This window comes from Watersipora subatra, chromosome 2 (assembly GCF_963576615.1).
Source record: "Watersipora subatra chromosome 2, tzWatSuba1.1, whole genome shotgun sequence".
In the NCBI taxonomy this organism is placed as follows: domain Eukaryota; kingdom Metazoa; phylum Bryozoa; class Gymnolaemata; order Cheilostomatida; family Watersiporidae; genus Watersipora; species Watersipora subatra.
In genome coordinates, this window is record NC_088709.1 from 59,691,910 (window position 1) to 59,708,829 (window position 16,920).

A 16,920-nucleotide genomic window follows, 5' to 3' on the forward strand; every position below is an offset into this window, starting at 1 on the left:
CCATTGCATCAAACTTTACAAAATTATTCAAGGTTTTCACAAGTTATTCGGCATGGCTTCGCCATCGCAAAAAATCTCCTAGTCTTTTTACATTGAAATCGACTCCATCAATCTCTAATACCGAAGTTGAGGACGATTATGATTCTTATCTGGACATTATGGTATGTATTTGCTTTGCAGTGCAGATACGTTTTTCCATTATTAACTGCATTAGTTAATTCTTTTGTTTAAAAACTGATCGCTTTCATTAAATACTTCAGCTATTGTTTTTGTACTTCCTTAACACTTATTAATATTTTTCTTTTTTTGTGTTTACTGCAGATTGAAAATGAAATATAACCTGTTCCCATTACGAAAACTAGCGACAAGTAGTAATATTCACCGTGGCAGAAATATTGGCAGAGAAGCAACCAGTCAACCTAGACCTCTTCATCGACAACAACTCATTGATATCGCTGCAGCAAACATGATTAAATTATATATTTTATTTCATGTATAGATATATTATAATTTATTACAAACTTGAGTGTACAAATAAAATGTTTCAAATACAAATTTACAAACGATGAATGGAGTAAATATAAACAGTTTAGTCTATATGGCGGTTGTCTAGAGCAATAAAATTAAACTGATACTCTTGATAAGTGAATACTAGCGTGTAATGGTGCTCTCTGACTAGTTATTTTGGTAATAGCAGCTCTATATCGCTGTCACTGTCTTGGGTAGATGTTAAAGGCGATTCTCTCACTACTACATGGCTGGTAAGGAAGTTATCATCAGAACTCTCATCGTGGCTTACTATTGCAAAGTTCTGCGGGTTGGCCAAAGATTTGTGCTCGTAAATGGGTTTTTGTTCCTTTTTTTAAACAGATATATTCTCCTCGTAAGTAGCTGCGGTCACTTCTACCTCAATTTCCAGACCTCCTTGAATAATTGGTGATCTTTTAAGAATGATATATACCACCCTTGCAGTCATTGTGCTTGCGTGTATAATGAAAAATCTCTCTCCCATACTAAAACAAATAATGAAGCGGTAAGGATGGAAAAAATAAATATTGCGTTATACCGAAGAACCACAGTAAAATTCAACTAATTTAGTAAATGGTTTGGAAAAAACTCATTACTTACCACAAATTGTTGGTTCATGAAAGGCTTCCAAATCTATGAATATTCGTAAAAACCTCTGAACGCAGCAAAAAATTTATAGCTTAGCACGATCGACCCGTAGTTGTAAGCTAAATAGAAAACGAAACACGCAATGCGCGCATGCGTAGGATTAACTCTATTGGTAGACGTAATAAAGTTAACTCTTCATAGAGAGTGACAGTTTTCAGCCGCAAGTAAATTAACCCGCAAATATGCATGAAAAGGCAATTTTCGCGAAATTTAACTCCGCGAATAAATTAATCCTGTACGGTAATTTGAGTATGCTACTATCCGTATTGCTAAACTTACTGAAGAGTCGTGAGAGCAAGCTTTGGTGGCGTTGTGTAACGTAGAGTGGTAGGCGTATTTTAACCGAGATAGCGGCTCATATTGCCTAATGAATTCCTTGTGTCTTGCGTGGTTTGCTTAGATTTCTTAGTTTATCACCTGATGAACCGGAGGTTCCCAGATCAAATCCAGCATGGCGCGAATTTTTTATTCCTAGATTTTAATAGCTCTAGCTGGAAATACCGAACGACAGACTTTTAGATTTATATATATAAATTTATATTCTTGTAGTCAAATAATAACTGTGATGTTTTCAACTTATTTCAATTTTTGACCTCATTGATATTATATGTTACTTCTCGATTTATCATGGACTAGCATTATATTCATTTAAGTGGATATAGCGTATGCAGGTCAACAGCATGGGTTTATGGTGAATTTGTTTGAGCTGGTTAACTGTCTGGCACACTATCTATACACCTATACGCATCTTAGCAGTCACGATCTAATCGGAGAATTCCTGACCAATGTTGCTGAGCTCTCTGTTGCCAATCGAACATTTGAACTGAAGAACTCAAAGAAGGCTCACAAGAAAAAGTACACCAACTCTGGAACAGTAAGTGCATTATGTTTTATTGTCAGTTATTTGGTTGCCATACTATTAGCCTGGTTTGACACTCTCGATCTTTAGTACGACTGTCGCTGGTGGGTTCAATGGAATTCTGCTAATGATGCAGCTCTGCTAACATCATAGAGACTCTCATGTTATAAATCCGTACATCAAACTTTTATAGAAAACTAGCTGGATGTAATAAATAATTACCCAATGAATTTGAGTAACTTACCTTGTAAGCTAGTACTCTAAATCTTTACTAAAACAATAGCGGTGTTTTAAGCATACTTAAAAGCATACTTTTACACATAATAATGCTAGTTAGTAATCTTATGCGCTTCAACTGTGAGTATTTTAACCGATGTAATGAATGATATAGCAATTCTTATCTCTTGGTTGCCTAGTCTGAATGGTTAAGCTCGCTGCCTTTAGATTTGGTAGTTCCGAGATCAAATCTTCTGCGAAGCTGATTTTTCATTGCTAAATTTTAATTGTTGTAACTGGACATACGGACACTAAGATTTCTATATATAGAATGCTAACACTAAGCCAAGCATTGCTTTGCTACATTGTTGGTTCTGTTTCATTTTTAATGCGAATGGTTATACTGCTTTCGCTAAAACTATGAACTTGATTCTATAATCAATGGATTGTGGTATGTTTAATTAAAAAGTTGTAAGATTGCCAATTTAGCCTGGTATTGCTTCAAGAGGACTTAAAAGCCAAAGATCATTTTCCATTGTGCTGTTTTATTGAGCTACAAATGCAAAACTTCAATAGGTTTACAATTTTAATGAATTTGAGAGAGTTTGTGGTTGCTCTAAAAATAGCAATGGTACCTAACCTACATGTATAAAGCAAATACTTTGCCTCCCTCTCTTGTAAAATATACTAATTTTGCTGATCACATGGGTGCTTAGGGTGTCCCTGACCAATCGGTATAGCAACAGTAAATATGTCTGCTCCTAAGGTTTTCACTTTAGATAAGCAGTAGATAACATGGAGCTCTGACTGTCTGCTCTCATAACTCTTCCTTAACGAGAGAATGTTTTAGCATCACCTATTATAGCAAAGATTGTTCTACTACTAAAGTTGGTTGATTAATGCAGTTGGTAGAGTTTCAGTCTACCACACTGAATGTCACAAGATTTAATCCCACGCAGAGCAATCTTTTATGAAGCACTTTAAAGACTACTAAATTATTTTTTCAGCGTTACGGTTTCAAGTGAGATCACAGATCAAAGTTTTATAAGTAAAGTGAAACCTTGACTTACAAAATTAATTCGTTTCAGAGCCCATTTGGTAAGTAGAAACCAATCTATATTTATCAAAGTTTGTGTATTCGTTCGTCGTTGTATATGCCCAGCTATAGTTATTAAATTCTTGGAATAAAGATTCGGTAAAGCCGAATATTTGTTCTCGGAACCTCCCATTCACCAAACTGATGCCATACCAATTTAGCCACACGAGCTTGATAGATTCGCTAGACTATATATGTCACTATATGGGAACAAATACGCTACCACTTTCAGTCATGGCACAAAATAATGGCTTAACGTCACGAAGAGAGGTAGCTCTTATTAGTAAGCTTACTCAAATTATCCATTGGCAATGCCCCAGGCTAATAGCAAGTGGTAGGCAACTCTCATTAACTCTTTGTTTATAAGCTGATTTTTAATACCCGGGCAACACCGGGTAGCACAGCTAGTGTTACTATATAAATGCCTTAATTCGCTACAAGCGTTCCCACCAAAACTTAGACATGACGTTTTTATAAATTATAACTACATGCAGTGATGCAAACCTGTAACAAATGCATGTTAGTATTATATCACTCTATATTAAATAGAAAAATTACGCATGAAAAAAAATAACAACAGAGAAGTAACAAAAAAGCAGCGAAATGTTTAACCTTTGGCGTTGGCCGTCTGGATGAGGCTCAAAGAAGACCGTGCATAGTGGGAAGTTGTCGGTCAGAACAGTTGGGCGTTGTCTTGGTTTTGTTTTGCTCAAAATAATTGTTTTTAAGAACATAAGTAGAAAAATCAATTACATCAGTACAAACTAAAAAACTATGCCATCGTATCGAAAAAAACAACTTAAAATTGCTAGAAACACTGTCCTTCCTTGTGTTTAATATTTGCTAACTTAAAATTATACAACAAATGAAAACGAAACAGTTGTCATTTTTTTAGCAAATGAAATTGAGTGAGACGTATTGTAAATCGTACCCATAGGAAACAAATTGGCCGCAATAAGAAACAAACGGGCCAAAATACATAAACATCTTTCGTAAGCCTAAGTATAGCTTCTCCCAAAAGACTTTTCATAACTTGAAAATTTTGTGTGTTGAGTCTTTTGCAAGTAGAGGTTCCACTGTATAATGGATTATACAACTGTACAAAGTTTTTTGGTGCAGGGTCAGATTGTGACATTACAAGTGTCTGGTAACCTGATGAGGATCGCATCTGCTCTGGATGTAATGTTGATACATAGGTTCATTCTCTTCTTATGGTTTCATTTTTTTAGATCACAGTGGATCACACTAGGATGGAAAAGAACTATGCTTTCATTGACTATATCAGAGCCGGGTGTGTACATAGTTTTGTCTCATTGTTTTTGAGTTTTTGTTCCTTATAATATTTGTACAGTAATGTCTAGCACAAGAATGTTATGCCGAAATGGCCGGTTTTACAAATCTTAAAGAATAGAGAAAGTATGATATTTTTATGCTTTATTATTTATCTTGAGGTGTTGACTGATGTTCTAAAAAAAGAATCAAGGAGATTGACCAACCAGAAGCTGAGATATAGCCAGCCAAACACAGGTCTACCAAAAAACATAAGTGTTTTGGTAGTCATCAATATATGACGTATGAAATCGACTTGTGTGCCATTGGTCAATTAAGCCAACTAATGCGCTCTCCTATAACAATCACGGCGTTTTAATTGGTTTAATCCCTGGAAGTATAGAACAATCAAATTGGGCCTAGCAATCATTGCTCTGAGAATTCCGAACCAGTCCCTCTGACGTGTAGATTAGTTTTAGAATAAAATAATTACACGCATCTATTATTTCGCAACATTCTGCTATTACCTTCTACAAATTATATTAGTTACATCATTTATTCTATACGCAGTTACATTATTATTTTGTATAATATGCATTATGATTATTATATTAATCATAAAAATAATCATAGATAAGATAATAGATCAATAGAAAAATCAAATCAAAAGTTATCGTTTTCTTTTCTTACAGCAAGAGCAGCACGGTCAAGTTATTCTTTTTAAGATTATGGCTGTAGTGAACTTAGTCTGTTAATAGTGACGATAATCATGAAAATCAACTAAATGCTGCAGTAGATACGCAATAGAAAAATGATGAATGAACAAAAATTCACATTCTCATTTCTTATTCTAAACGAACTGCAATCGCGGATGTCGCATATAGACTATACATGCGCCGTTCGTTGAACAGAGGATCTTCGGAGCATATCCGTGGAGATTGAGTTAAAATTTGAAGCACAATAGTCAAAATCTGCTCTTCTGTTTTGAAAAATCACGGCGAGGGGTTGTGGGCAAATGCCTTTACCACACAATGTTTGCTTGATTTTCCTGAGAAACCAGAGCTAGTCTGTAAATTATTTACTATCGCGAGAAGCATTTCACATCTCGTAGCCAATACAATCATTATACGTAACGGCGGTAAGGGTGCACAACTCCGGCACATGAACATTAAGTCAATTTTATACGTCACAGTTTTCGGGATTTTCGAAGGGTTTTCCTCTGATTCTTTATTAGGTAGACCTGTGTTTGGCTGGCTATATCTCAGCTTCTGGTGGGTCAATCTCCTTGATTCTTTTTTTAGAACATCAGTCAACACCTCAAGATAACTAATAAAGCATAATAATATTATGCTTTCTCTATTCTTTAAGAAAGCATGACAACACAATACTAGAAAAACAGCCCTTCCTTATGCCTAGGTAGTTTTAAAAACCTTGGTCATTAAAGTTACAAAATGGCAATGTGATTTACTTGTACTAATTATTTGACGCGCGGTCGCAATAACTCTCTAATGGTTAATAAAGGACAACAGAATCTACAAAACAAACTGCAGTCATAGGTTGAGTTTAGTTCTTAGTCATTCAGAAAATCAATAGAGCGGATAATTTTTAGCTAAAAACTATTTCATAGAGCCAAGTACTGATGAAAATAGTGAGAGTTTAGTCATTGCGTGTTGAAAAAGCCAGTTTTTGTTATCATAAACATGTTGCACCGTTTTACCCATGAAATGGAGTAAAATTTATGCAAATAATTTATGCAAAGTTTTATGCAAATACTTGCCCTTAGGCAAGTATTTGCATAAAACCTAAAAGCTATTCTCTAGCTAATGAAACACTTATTCATATTGTAAATTTAAAAAAAATTATCTGAAATACTTTCAAAATAATGTTTTACAAAAGACTAACTCAATTACATAATAATGTAGGCAAACTAAATATTGAGACTGCGAGTGACTTGCAAAATTTATTCCTTTACATTTCATAGGTCGTGTGCTACGACTTCTTGTTTATTAAACTGACAGATCACAAAATTCCTTATTTCTTGTTCATTTCTTCCTTCATCTCTTGTTCATCTCTTGTTCAAAATAAAACATACCGGAGTCATATATAAGAATATTGGTAAATTGTTTTCGACAAAGAAATTAAAGCGCACCCATTCACAAATAAGTTTGGTATTAGACATATCTCGGTGCATATAGTTTTGTTTTCAGATTTTTCCTTGTCTACAATAAGTAATTTCTTTAACTTTTTCACTACTCATTTACTCTTTCCTGGGGCTTACAGACAAACCAATTAAGATGGAAAGCACTTCTCAGTGGCTCGTTACATTTGGTGATAATGTTCTCTTTATTGTAGCCACAAGTGAATGTATTTCCGTGTTGCTGAAAGCTCCTTTGAAGCTGAGCATATTGCTTGTTTACTTTCATGCTTTTATATATTCCAGAGTGCAGCTCAATTTCACAGTTGCGGTAGATTTTACGCAATCAAATGGTGCTCCCATGGACCCTCGGTCTCTCCATTTTATAGATAATACCGGGTTGAACCAGTACGCCACGGCACTGCTCTCTGTCGGCAACATCATTCAAGACTATGACAGGTCAGGTTGCTATATTTTACTTATACAGTGCACCCTCGAGATACGATTACCCTGATATACGATTTTTTCACCTTACGAAGTCAAACATTGCGATATCTTCACCTCGCTATACGAATGTTATTTCACTATACGATTTTGAGAAAAGTTTCGCCCGAGTTAAAATTTGGCGGTCGGTGTGCTCATAATGCATGTCGAAATAAAAAAGACACCGAAATATAGTTTGCCGAAAACATTTTCAGAACGTTTAGAAGAGACACGATGATCGACTTCTCTCATGTCAGCATACCGCGTGGAAAATTTTGTGTAAAATACACAAGCGAGAGCAAATATTCATTTGTAGCGTTATTATATCTTTTACTATGAACTTTTAAGTCAGCATACGTATATAACTACAAGTATCTACATTTAATTCCTTAGCTATAGAATCTGAGACCGATCAAAACGTTACAAACTGAAGGAAAAATGATTTCTATGTCAACAAAGTTGGATGTTGTAAATAAGAAAGCACCCGTATTATTAACATTGTCAAGGAATATGATCGCAACCAATCAGCATTTGCAATTATTATTAAAACAAGAACTCCATTAAAGCAAGCACAAGAAAGAGCTTCCGACTGAAGATTTGAAGGAGCTAGGTCATGCACGCGATCAGCATTCAAAAGGAGCAACCAATTAGTAAAGGCGAGGAAGTAGAAGATACAGAAAACCCCACATTGGCAGAAATATTTCAAGTGTTTAATTTGCTGATGTGGACTGGTACATTAAAACAATGCATGTATAATATACATGTATATTATTTATCTCTTGTGTGGCATGTTTTTCATATTTTATTCATTTTATTTGTTTCCTTTTGATTTTATTTTATTTTCTTGTTTAACTATGTCTTTGCAGGTGGGCTTGTTATTTCCTACGTGAATACAATTCATCGTATGTATGTAACTCATATAACTAGCTACTCAAGATAGTTGACGCATTTACATTTCTTTCTGAAACTTGTTAAAGCCCTTTCCTTTAGGGTATAAATACGTACAAACTGTGTACGTACTGTTACATTGATTTTTGTGCACATTTCATACAAGAAAAACTACTGTAGCACCTTCTCTGGATCCTTCTACAAGCTTTAGCTAGCTAGCAGTTTTCTGCATTGCACCAGCATTCTTTCTTTTAAACCAGAAGAAAAATTGGACAGGACTAGACAACCTTCTTTAGCCTGCTAAAAATTCCATTTTATTACGTATTGAATTAATCTTCAAGTGTACAGCAACATAATTAGCATTGATACTCATTTGCCTCCTCTCTGCTTTATTCGCTACAATATACCAGCTAAATTCACGTTACTCCAAAGGTATGTACGTCCTGTATAGTAAATAAAATTTCATTTTTCTTTTCGGTAGCCATTAAATAGTCAGGTGTGTGAGAGGCCGCTTTTGATAACTGCATCGCTCGGCCTCATTGAAGTCTGGTTGAAAAAGTTTTCAACCAGACACGCTAAATTTTATAATGAAAGTGAAGACAGAAACTTATGAAGGATAAAATTTCGTGATAACAGTTGAAATTCATTAAAATAGTTCAAAATACATACTAACACTTGGTTTTAAGGATGAGTTTGGCAAGCTAAACTTATTTGAAGTGAATTCAACGTTTATGTTATGTGTACCTTTTGAAGGTAAGAACTTGTTACCGTACAATCTGCATTTGGTACACAGATTACAATTTTACGGTATTGCAGATTATAATCACTAGGTGCACTTAACACAATGCAGCTACTGCAGGTAACTATAGTTACTAAAGTTAACATACTATTTTGTTACTAATTTTCAATATGTACAGCATTTTTGTAAAATTTTGAACGATTTTTTCCTTATTTCTTTAATTATATAATTACAATGGTTTCTATACCCCGACATACGATTTTTTTCGCCATACGATGCCAGCCTTGGAACGGATTAACATCGTATCTCGAGGGTGAACTGTACGCTGTTGTGAAAGCTTTTCAAAATGGCTTCTGTTTCTGAATTAGTCCATCTCATAGACTTGTTATGTATTATAGTCACGGAGCTAAATGTGGAAATTTCAGTACATATTAGTTTTAAATATTGTTGTTTTATGAGCATTTATCAAGTTGAGCAGGAAATTTTTCTCTCTCATGAACTATGGCCGCAACTTCTAGCTCTAGCTGTATTTGATGATTTTGTAGCGATAAAATGTTTCCCGCTTTGGGGTTTGGAGGCAAGCTACCTGATGGCACCATATCACATGAATTCTATCTTGTAAGTCTTTATTTCATTTATTTTTACTGAACTGCCCTTCTCCATATACATTGTACTACTTGTTAAGTGTGCAAGTGGGCGAGATAATACCAGGGAAAAAGCTTTTGGATTGGATTATCAACTCCATATGTACTGCTTTGCTAGTTAGAGTGACTCATTTTGAGTGGCTCATTGCTAGAGTGATTCATTACTTGAGTGACTCATCGCCGGAGTGGCTATTTGCTAGAGTGACTCATTTGAAGTGACTCATTGCTAGAGTGATTCATTACTTGAGTCATCGCCGTAGTGGCTCTTTGCTAGAGTGACTCATTTGAAGTGACTCATTGCTAGAGCGATTCATTACTAGAGTGACTCATCGCCGGAGTGGCTCTTTGCTAGAGGGACTCAGTTGGAGTGACTCATTGTTAGAGGGAATCATTGTTAGAGCGACTCATTTTTAATTTTTTCCTGTAAAATGAGAAACAACTCGGTGAAGGGCATAATCATCGTAGTCACCGACAGGGATGTACTTGTATTACTAGCAATGACTCACTAATTCTAGAAGTCTTCCTTTCTTGTCTGTTAAAGATTCGTCTGGCCGCTGTTAATTCAGACTGGGAATGACTTTGTTTGTGAAAAGCCACATAGATAACCTTAAAGGTTGACTTGCAACAAAATTCACATTACAGTTATTTGGTATCAAAAGATTCACCATGTCTTACTCTGCTGTGTTGTAGGTGTAAAATATGTGGAAATGTGATTACAAGCTCTTAAAAGCTCAAAAACGAACAGTTAATCGTAGCCATCACGAAAACTCTGTAGGTGGGAATCTCTTTATTTCGACGACGTATTCTAACATTGCGGTTATTGCTTTTGATCACGTGGAATAAAAGGCTCAATATAAAACATCTCATAGCACTAGTTTATGACAAACACTGCGGGTTCTACCGGAAAGCCCGTATCAAATATAGATGCTCGCTACTTTACAGTTTCGTTTTAGCCTGGTCTAATCATCTAGTCGTAATCTGATCACGTGACCCATACATCTTGTCAAACAGCGCGAACAATTTCTGCAGCATTTTCCTACTATCACAGGTGATCAACAGACTCGTCATGTTTACCAGAGGATGATATGCGCTCCTTCGAGTTAAGGTTAAAAAATTAAAAAAATTTTTACGGTAGGTTTGAGATATTATTGCTCAAGTGACAGCATTGCAATGATGATGAAAAAGATGCTTAAGGGCAATAGACATGGTTTTATTGAATGCGTGAGGTATATTTGTGAAAATATTTTGACGAATAAGGTTGCATGAAAGTGTAAACAGAAGTCATTGTGTTCAGCTACATCCCATTTGAGCCGTTTTGGAAAGGAATTCCAATCTATGGCGTTTTCGTGATGGCTGTGATTAACTGTTCATTTTTGAACTTTAAAGAGCTTGTAATCACATTTCCACATATTTTGCACCTACAGCACAGCAATCTAAGACATGGCAAATCTTTTGATACCAAATAACTGTAATGTGAAATTTGTTGCAAGTCAACCTTTAAGAATGTCACCAGATGCGATTTTTATATAGCGTGTGATCCGTTTTTCATACTTTTAGAATATGAATCCAAGCAGTCCCTTCTGTGCAGGTATTGGAGGTGTGATCTCAGCCTATCAGAGTGCTATTAGAACCGTGCAGCTTTGGGGACCGACTAACTTCTCCCCTGTAATCAATCATGTGGCAAGGTTGGTTCATAAACTAATGCTCTAAAACACATGGCTTAAACTTGGTGTAATTATAATTGCTCCACAATATTATCTCAACTGCGCACTAGTGTTGGCACCGTGGTATGTACTGCGGTATGTACTGTAGCATGTGCTGTGGTATGCACTGCGGTATATACTGCGGTATGTACTGCGGTATGTACTGTGGTATGTACTGCGGTATGTACTGTGGTATGTACTGCAATATGTACTGCGGTATGCACTGCGGTATGTACTGCTATATGTACTGCGGTATGTATTGCGGTATGTACTGCGGTATGTACTGCGATATGTACTGCGATATGTACCGCGGTATGTACCGCGGTATGTACCGCGGTATGTACTGCGGTATGTACTGCGGTATGCACTGCGGTATGTACTGTGGTATGTCTCACATGTCAAGACTTCTACTGTCCTTATTCTAATAGTATTATTTATACTCTCCTAATCATTCTTTTGATTCTGTACTCAAGGTTTGCTGCTGCAATGAGAGACGGGACTAACTATTTTGTGTTGCTTATCATCACTGATGGAGTCATCACGGATATGCCTCAGACACTGCAGGCTATCATAGCCGCTTCCTCACTTCCCATGTCTATTATTATAGTTGGTGTCGGGCAGGCTGACTTCTCAGGTAATGAAATATGTGACTTCTTACTAGCTGCATCTGTCATGTGATCACCTTTATCAACATCATCATGGGTTTTTACAAATAGCAGTATATTTGCAACCCTGGGTTTAATGATTTATTAGACCATCACATGTTTTTGTGCTACCTCAGCGGCAAACATATTTCTGAGGCCAGTAAAACTTGAGGCTATGTTACTTGGTGAAGGATTTTTCAATACGGTTTTTACTGAAAAGCTCATTGGGCAGAAGTGGGCAGTGGTATGTACTGCATACCACTGCCCACATACCGCTGTTACAATTGGCTGCTCGGAATGAGTTATGGGTAGATCAATAAAAAAATATGCTGTATCGAATATTAGAATGAATATTTAAGAGTGATTATGTCACAATGCTTGAAATTTATGGTGTATATTTAAAATGAGGGGAAGCTTTAGTTGAAAGTGCTATCATAACTAGCTGTACTAGTTTAGAGTGTTATCATAACTAGCTGTACTAGTTTAGAGTGTTATCATGACTAGCTGTACTAGTTTAGAGTATTATCATGACTAGCTGTACTAGTTTAGCGTGTTATTATGACTAGCTGTACTAGTTTAGAGTGTTATCATGACTAGCTGTACTAGTTTAGAGTATTATCATGACTAGCTGTACTAGTTTAGAGTGTTATCATAACTAGCTGTACTAGTTTAGAGTGTTATCATGACTAGCTGTACTAGTTTAGAGTATTATCATGACTAGCTGTACTAGTTTAGCGTGTTATCATGACTAGCTGTACTAGTTTAGAGTGTTATCATGACTAGCTGCACTAGTTTAGAATGTTATCATGACTAGCTGTACTAGTTTAGAGTGTTATCATGACTAGCTGTACTAGTTTAGAGAGTTATCATGACTAGCTGTACTAGTTTAGATTGTTATGATGACTAGCTGTACTAGTTTAGAGTATTATCATGACTAGCTGTACTAGTTTAGAGTGTTATCATGACTAGCTGTACTAGTTTATAGTGTTATGATGACTAGCTGTACTAGTTTATAGTGTTATCATGACTAGCTGTACTAGTTTAGAGTGCTATCATGATTAGCTGTACTAGTTTAGAGTGTTATCATGACTAGCTGTACTAGTTTAGCATATTATCATGACTAACTGTACTAGTTTAGAGTGTTATCATGACTAGCTGTACTAGTTTAGAGTGTTATCATGACTAGCTGCACTAGTTTAGAATGTTATCATGACTAGCTGTACTAGTTTAGAGTGTTATCATGACTAGCTGTACTAGTTTAGAGTGTTATCATGACTAGCTGTACTAGTTTAGATTGTTATGATGACTAGCTGTACTAGTTTAGAGTGTTATCATGACTAGCTGTACTAGTTTAGAGTGTTATCATGACTAGCTGTACTAGTTTATAGTGTTATGATGACTAGCTGTACTAGTTTAGAGTGTTATCATGACTAGCTGTACTGGTTTATAGTGTTATCATAACTAGCTGTACTAGTTTAGAGTGTTATCATGACTAGCTGTACTAGTTAAGAGTGTTATCATAACTAGCTGTACTAGTTTAGACTGCTATCATGACTAGCTGTACTAGTTTAGAGGTTTATCATGACTAGCTGTACTAGTTTAGAGTATTACCATGACTAGCTGTACTAGTTTAGAGTGTTACTATCATTAGCTGTAGTAGTTTAGAGTGTTATCCTCGCTAGCTATACTAGTTACTGTTTGATTAACCCTCATTGCATTTTAATCTCTTGTCTTCAAGTCTTGCAAGATGTTATACAGTAGGTGCTTCTACAACGTAAATAATCTATTCCAGGAATGTTGATGTTATAGGGATTTCACATTATATAATCACTAAAATACATGTAAATTGTCTGTTCCTAGATCTTTCCAAACTCGCCCCTTTGGCCATACAAAAATGAAAAACTAGACTTAACTTTTTAATTTGTGGGCTGTACCATAACTGCAGTATTATTAGGTTGCATCGACAAGTTTTCTCCTTTTATCGCTGGTTTCAACACAATTTCACTGGTTTTATAGACCACGAATGCGGCAATTTCACAGTAAGTCGATGGGGAGCGCACATCTTTGACGTTTGGTTACAAAAATTGTTCATTTTTCTAGACAGTTAAGTCTATTCTGCAAATTAAAATTAATAACAAATATTATATACGTCTGCAATAGAGCCAAAAAAAATTTGTACTTTAAAAAAGCGGAACTACCTGTTTGTTGTCTATCTGTATCTAGAGGTCAAGGTTAGGACAAGATAGCTTTCGACAATATTCCAACTCGGGACATTCATATTGGTAGACCGACGCTGTAACACCTGGACCAATCGATCGCCTTCAAGTATTTGTAAACAATCGTGCAGCTACCTATTTTCTGTTTTGTCAACACATCTGACGATCTACCACAACAAACTAGAATGTCATGGAAGTTGTATATATAATACCGTCAATATAACACTCATACGCTCGTCGTTATTCTTTTGCAAGTGCGTAGAGGTTGGGTGCCATTCAAATCAAATTTGCGAACTCGCCCCGACTTAACACTACGTTATATTGAATTTTTACTTAGCACGAAGCAAAAACTTCACATAAATTCTTTACGTTATTGGGAATTTACGTTACAGGAAGTATACGTTTTAGGAGTGTCTACTGTACCAGATTGCCACTTTTGTAAGCCCTTTCCAGTGTCACTGTATGAAGCTTTTCAAGTGTTTACGAGAGAGATTGTGGGATCTGTTAACAACACTGATCATGTTATAACTCTGTCTTTGCATTTATCTTTCTCACTCAGTCTATCTTAGAATTTATTAAAGTATTTGTTTAGACATTGTTTCCTACTGTCCATTTTTTGTCTTGCGTACAGCTATGGAGCTATTAGATGGAGACAATGGTGCTCTGAAGATGGGAGGTAACAAAACTAGTCGAGACATTGTCCAGGTGGGACTTTTTTTGTTATAATTTAAAACTACTCTGTTATTTTGTATAATATGATATATATATATATATATATATATAATGTATGCGTATGTGTCTATACTAGGTGAATGCCTTGCTCAGGTAGTGAAAATCTTTGCACAGAAAACTTACTTTTATTTAACATATACAACACTTACCATTCTAATTTTTAGACTTCAAATAATAAAAAAGTGTTTTTCTGCAGTTCAGCTAAATTAAGAGAAAAATAAACAATGAGTTCAGTGGACCCTCGCCATATAATTTTAATTTCGTTCCAGTTTTGGAATCCTTAGGCGAAAATTTTGTATAGAGGGATATGGAAACCCATAGTGAATATATAATACAAACACCCTCTGGTAAAACTCATCAAAATTTTATATACGTTTAAAAGTTCGTAACAACATAATATGTTAACCTTAGTAACTATAGTTACCTAAAGTAACTTTAGTATATTTGGTGGTTATGATCTACAATAAAATGTAACGTTACAATGTACCATGTGCAGTTCACGCCATAAGGAATTCTTACTTTCGAGGCGGACGTATAACATAAGCAGTGAACTTACCTTACATAAATTTAGCTCACTAAACACATACGCGATGCTAAATTTTAATATGTATTTTTAACTATTTTACTGAACTTCAACTTTATCATCGCTAAAACTTTATCCCCTGACTGTTTCCGGTTCGTTTTTCACAGAGCTAATTATATTTTTGGTTGTCTGTTGTTTCCAGTTTGTTCCATTGAAGGACTACCTGACATCTGGTAACAGCACCATGGTTCAAGCACGACTCGCTAAAGATGTCCTAGCAGAGATTCCTAATCAGTTTCTTAGCTACATGAAAGCAAATAGAATACTCCCACCTCAACAGCGTATAGGACCTCAGTCACTAGCTGGGGCCCCAAGCATGGCTCCTGGTCCGGGTGCTCCCCCCATGCCACAGCCTACATAAAATCCTATCATCATATTTTTTGCAACCTCAATCATTAGGGTGTGGTTATAATGCTCGTGTTGTTTTAAAATATTTTTTTGCTGATGTGAGTGCTGGTAGTGTTGTTCTTATGGACATTACGGTGTGTGACTAAATTTACTCATACAGATGATTCATGTCTTTAATCACCAATTTTATTATATTGCTGCTTTATGACTATATATTGCTCTTTAGCACATTTTAGCTGCTAATACTGAGAGTTACTTTTACACAAGTTTGTCTTTTTACTGTTGTGGCGTTTGTATTTCACCTTATTCTAGTCTACTCATTGTACCTATAAACTTCTCAGCTGTTCTATATATTTATATAGCCTGTCTTGGTGCACATGTTTTTAATATAAAATTCGCTTACTTTTCTACTACCATATTTATATTATATTCAAAATACTACATATCATCACCATTGTCCAACTAAGAAGTTTATATGCCAAAAAGTGTCCTGTTAGCTGCAACATCAAACCACCAAAACAATGCTCATAGATGATATGTGTAAAAACATGATATTTAGTAATTTTACTAATGAACAGTAAACATCTAGTTTGAATCTCCATTTAGCATGCCCTCATCTCAATCATACTGCGCTTTTCATAGCTTCATATGAGATCAAGGTCACAATGCTAACTTTTCCCTAGTGTTTAAAGGTTGACTTACAACAAAATCCACTATACAGTTATTTAGTATCAAAAGGTACACCATGTTTTACTCTGCTGTGTTGTAGGTTCAAAATATGTGGAAATGCGATTACAAGTTCTTAAAAGCTAAAAAACTACCAGATAATCGCAGCCATCACAAAAACGCCGTAGGTGGGAGTCCCTTTCCAAAACGGCTCAAATGGGATGCAGTTGAACACGATGGCTTCTGTTCACCCTTTCATGCAGCCTTGTTCGTCAAAATATTTTCACGAATATACTTCACGCATTCAGTAAAACCATGTCTATTGTTCTTACGCGTCTATTTCATCATCATTGTAATGCTGTCACTTTGAGCGCAGATATTTTACGGTAGGTTTTGAGATATCTCATAACCTACTGTAGAAATCTGTTCCGTTTTTTAACCTTAGCTTGAAGGAGTGCATATCATCCTCTGATAAACATGAGGAGCCTGTTGGTCACATTTGATGGTCAAAAAATGCTGTAAGA

At 35.7% G+C, this 16,920-nt stretch overlaps 1 protein-coding gene across 2 annotated transcripts in view; it reads left to right on the forward strand.

Annotated features, from left to right (window-relative positions):
• The window catches only part of LOC137386963 (copine-8-like), a 29,965-nt gene extending 13,827 nt beyond the window's left edge, over positions 1–16,138 (forward strand). Inside the window, exons 9-16 of one of the 2 annotated variants that reach the window (XM_068073213.1) lie at positions 1,930–2,050; positions 4,577–4,638; positions 7,057–7,209; positions 9,406–9,478; positions 11,062–11,189; positions 11,681–11,841; positions 14,699–14,772; positions 15,525–16,138. In XM_068073213.1, coding sequence (XP_067929314.1) covers positions 1,930–2,050; positions 4,577–4,638; positions 7,057–7,209; positions 9,406–9,478; positions 11,062–11,189; positions 11,681–11,841; positions 14,699–14,772; positions 15,525–15,743 — 991 coding nt within the window. In that variant the 3' untranslated portion in view covers positions 15,744–16,138. The remainder of the gene's footprint in view (positions 1–1,929; positions 2,051–4,576; positions 4,639–7,056; positions 7,210–9,405; positions 9,479–11,061; positions 11,190–11,680; positions 11,842–14,698; positions 14,773–15,524) is intronic. The other variant, XM_068073214.1, reaches the window with a different exon arrangement.
• The last annotated feature ends 782 nt before the right edge of the window (positions 16,139–16,920 follow it).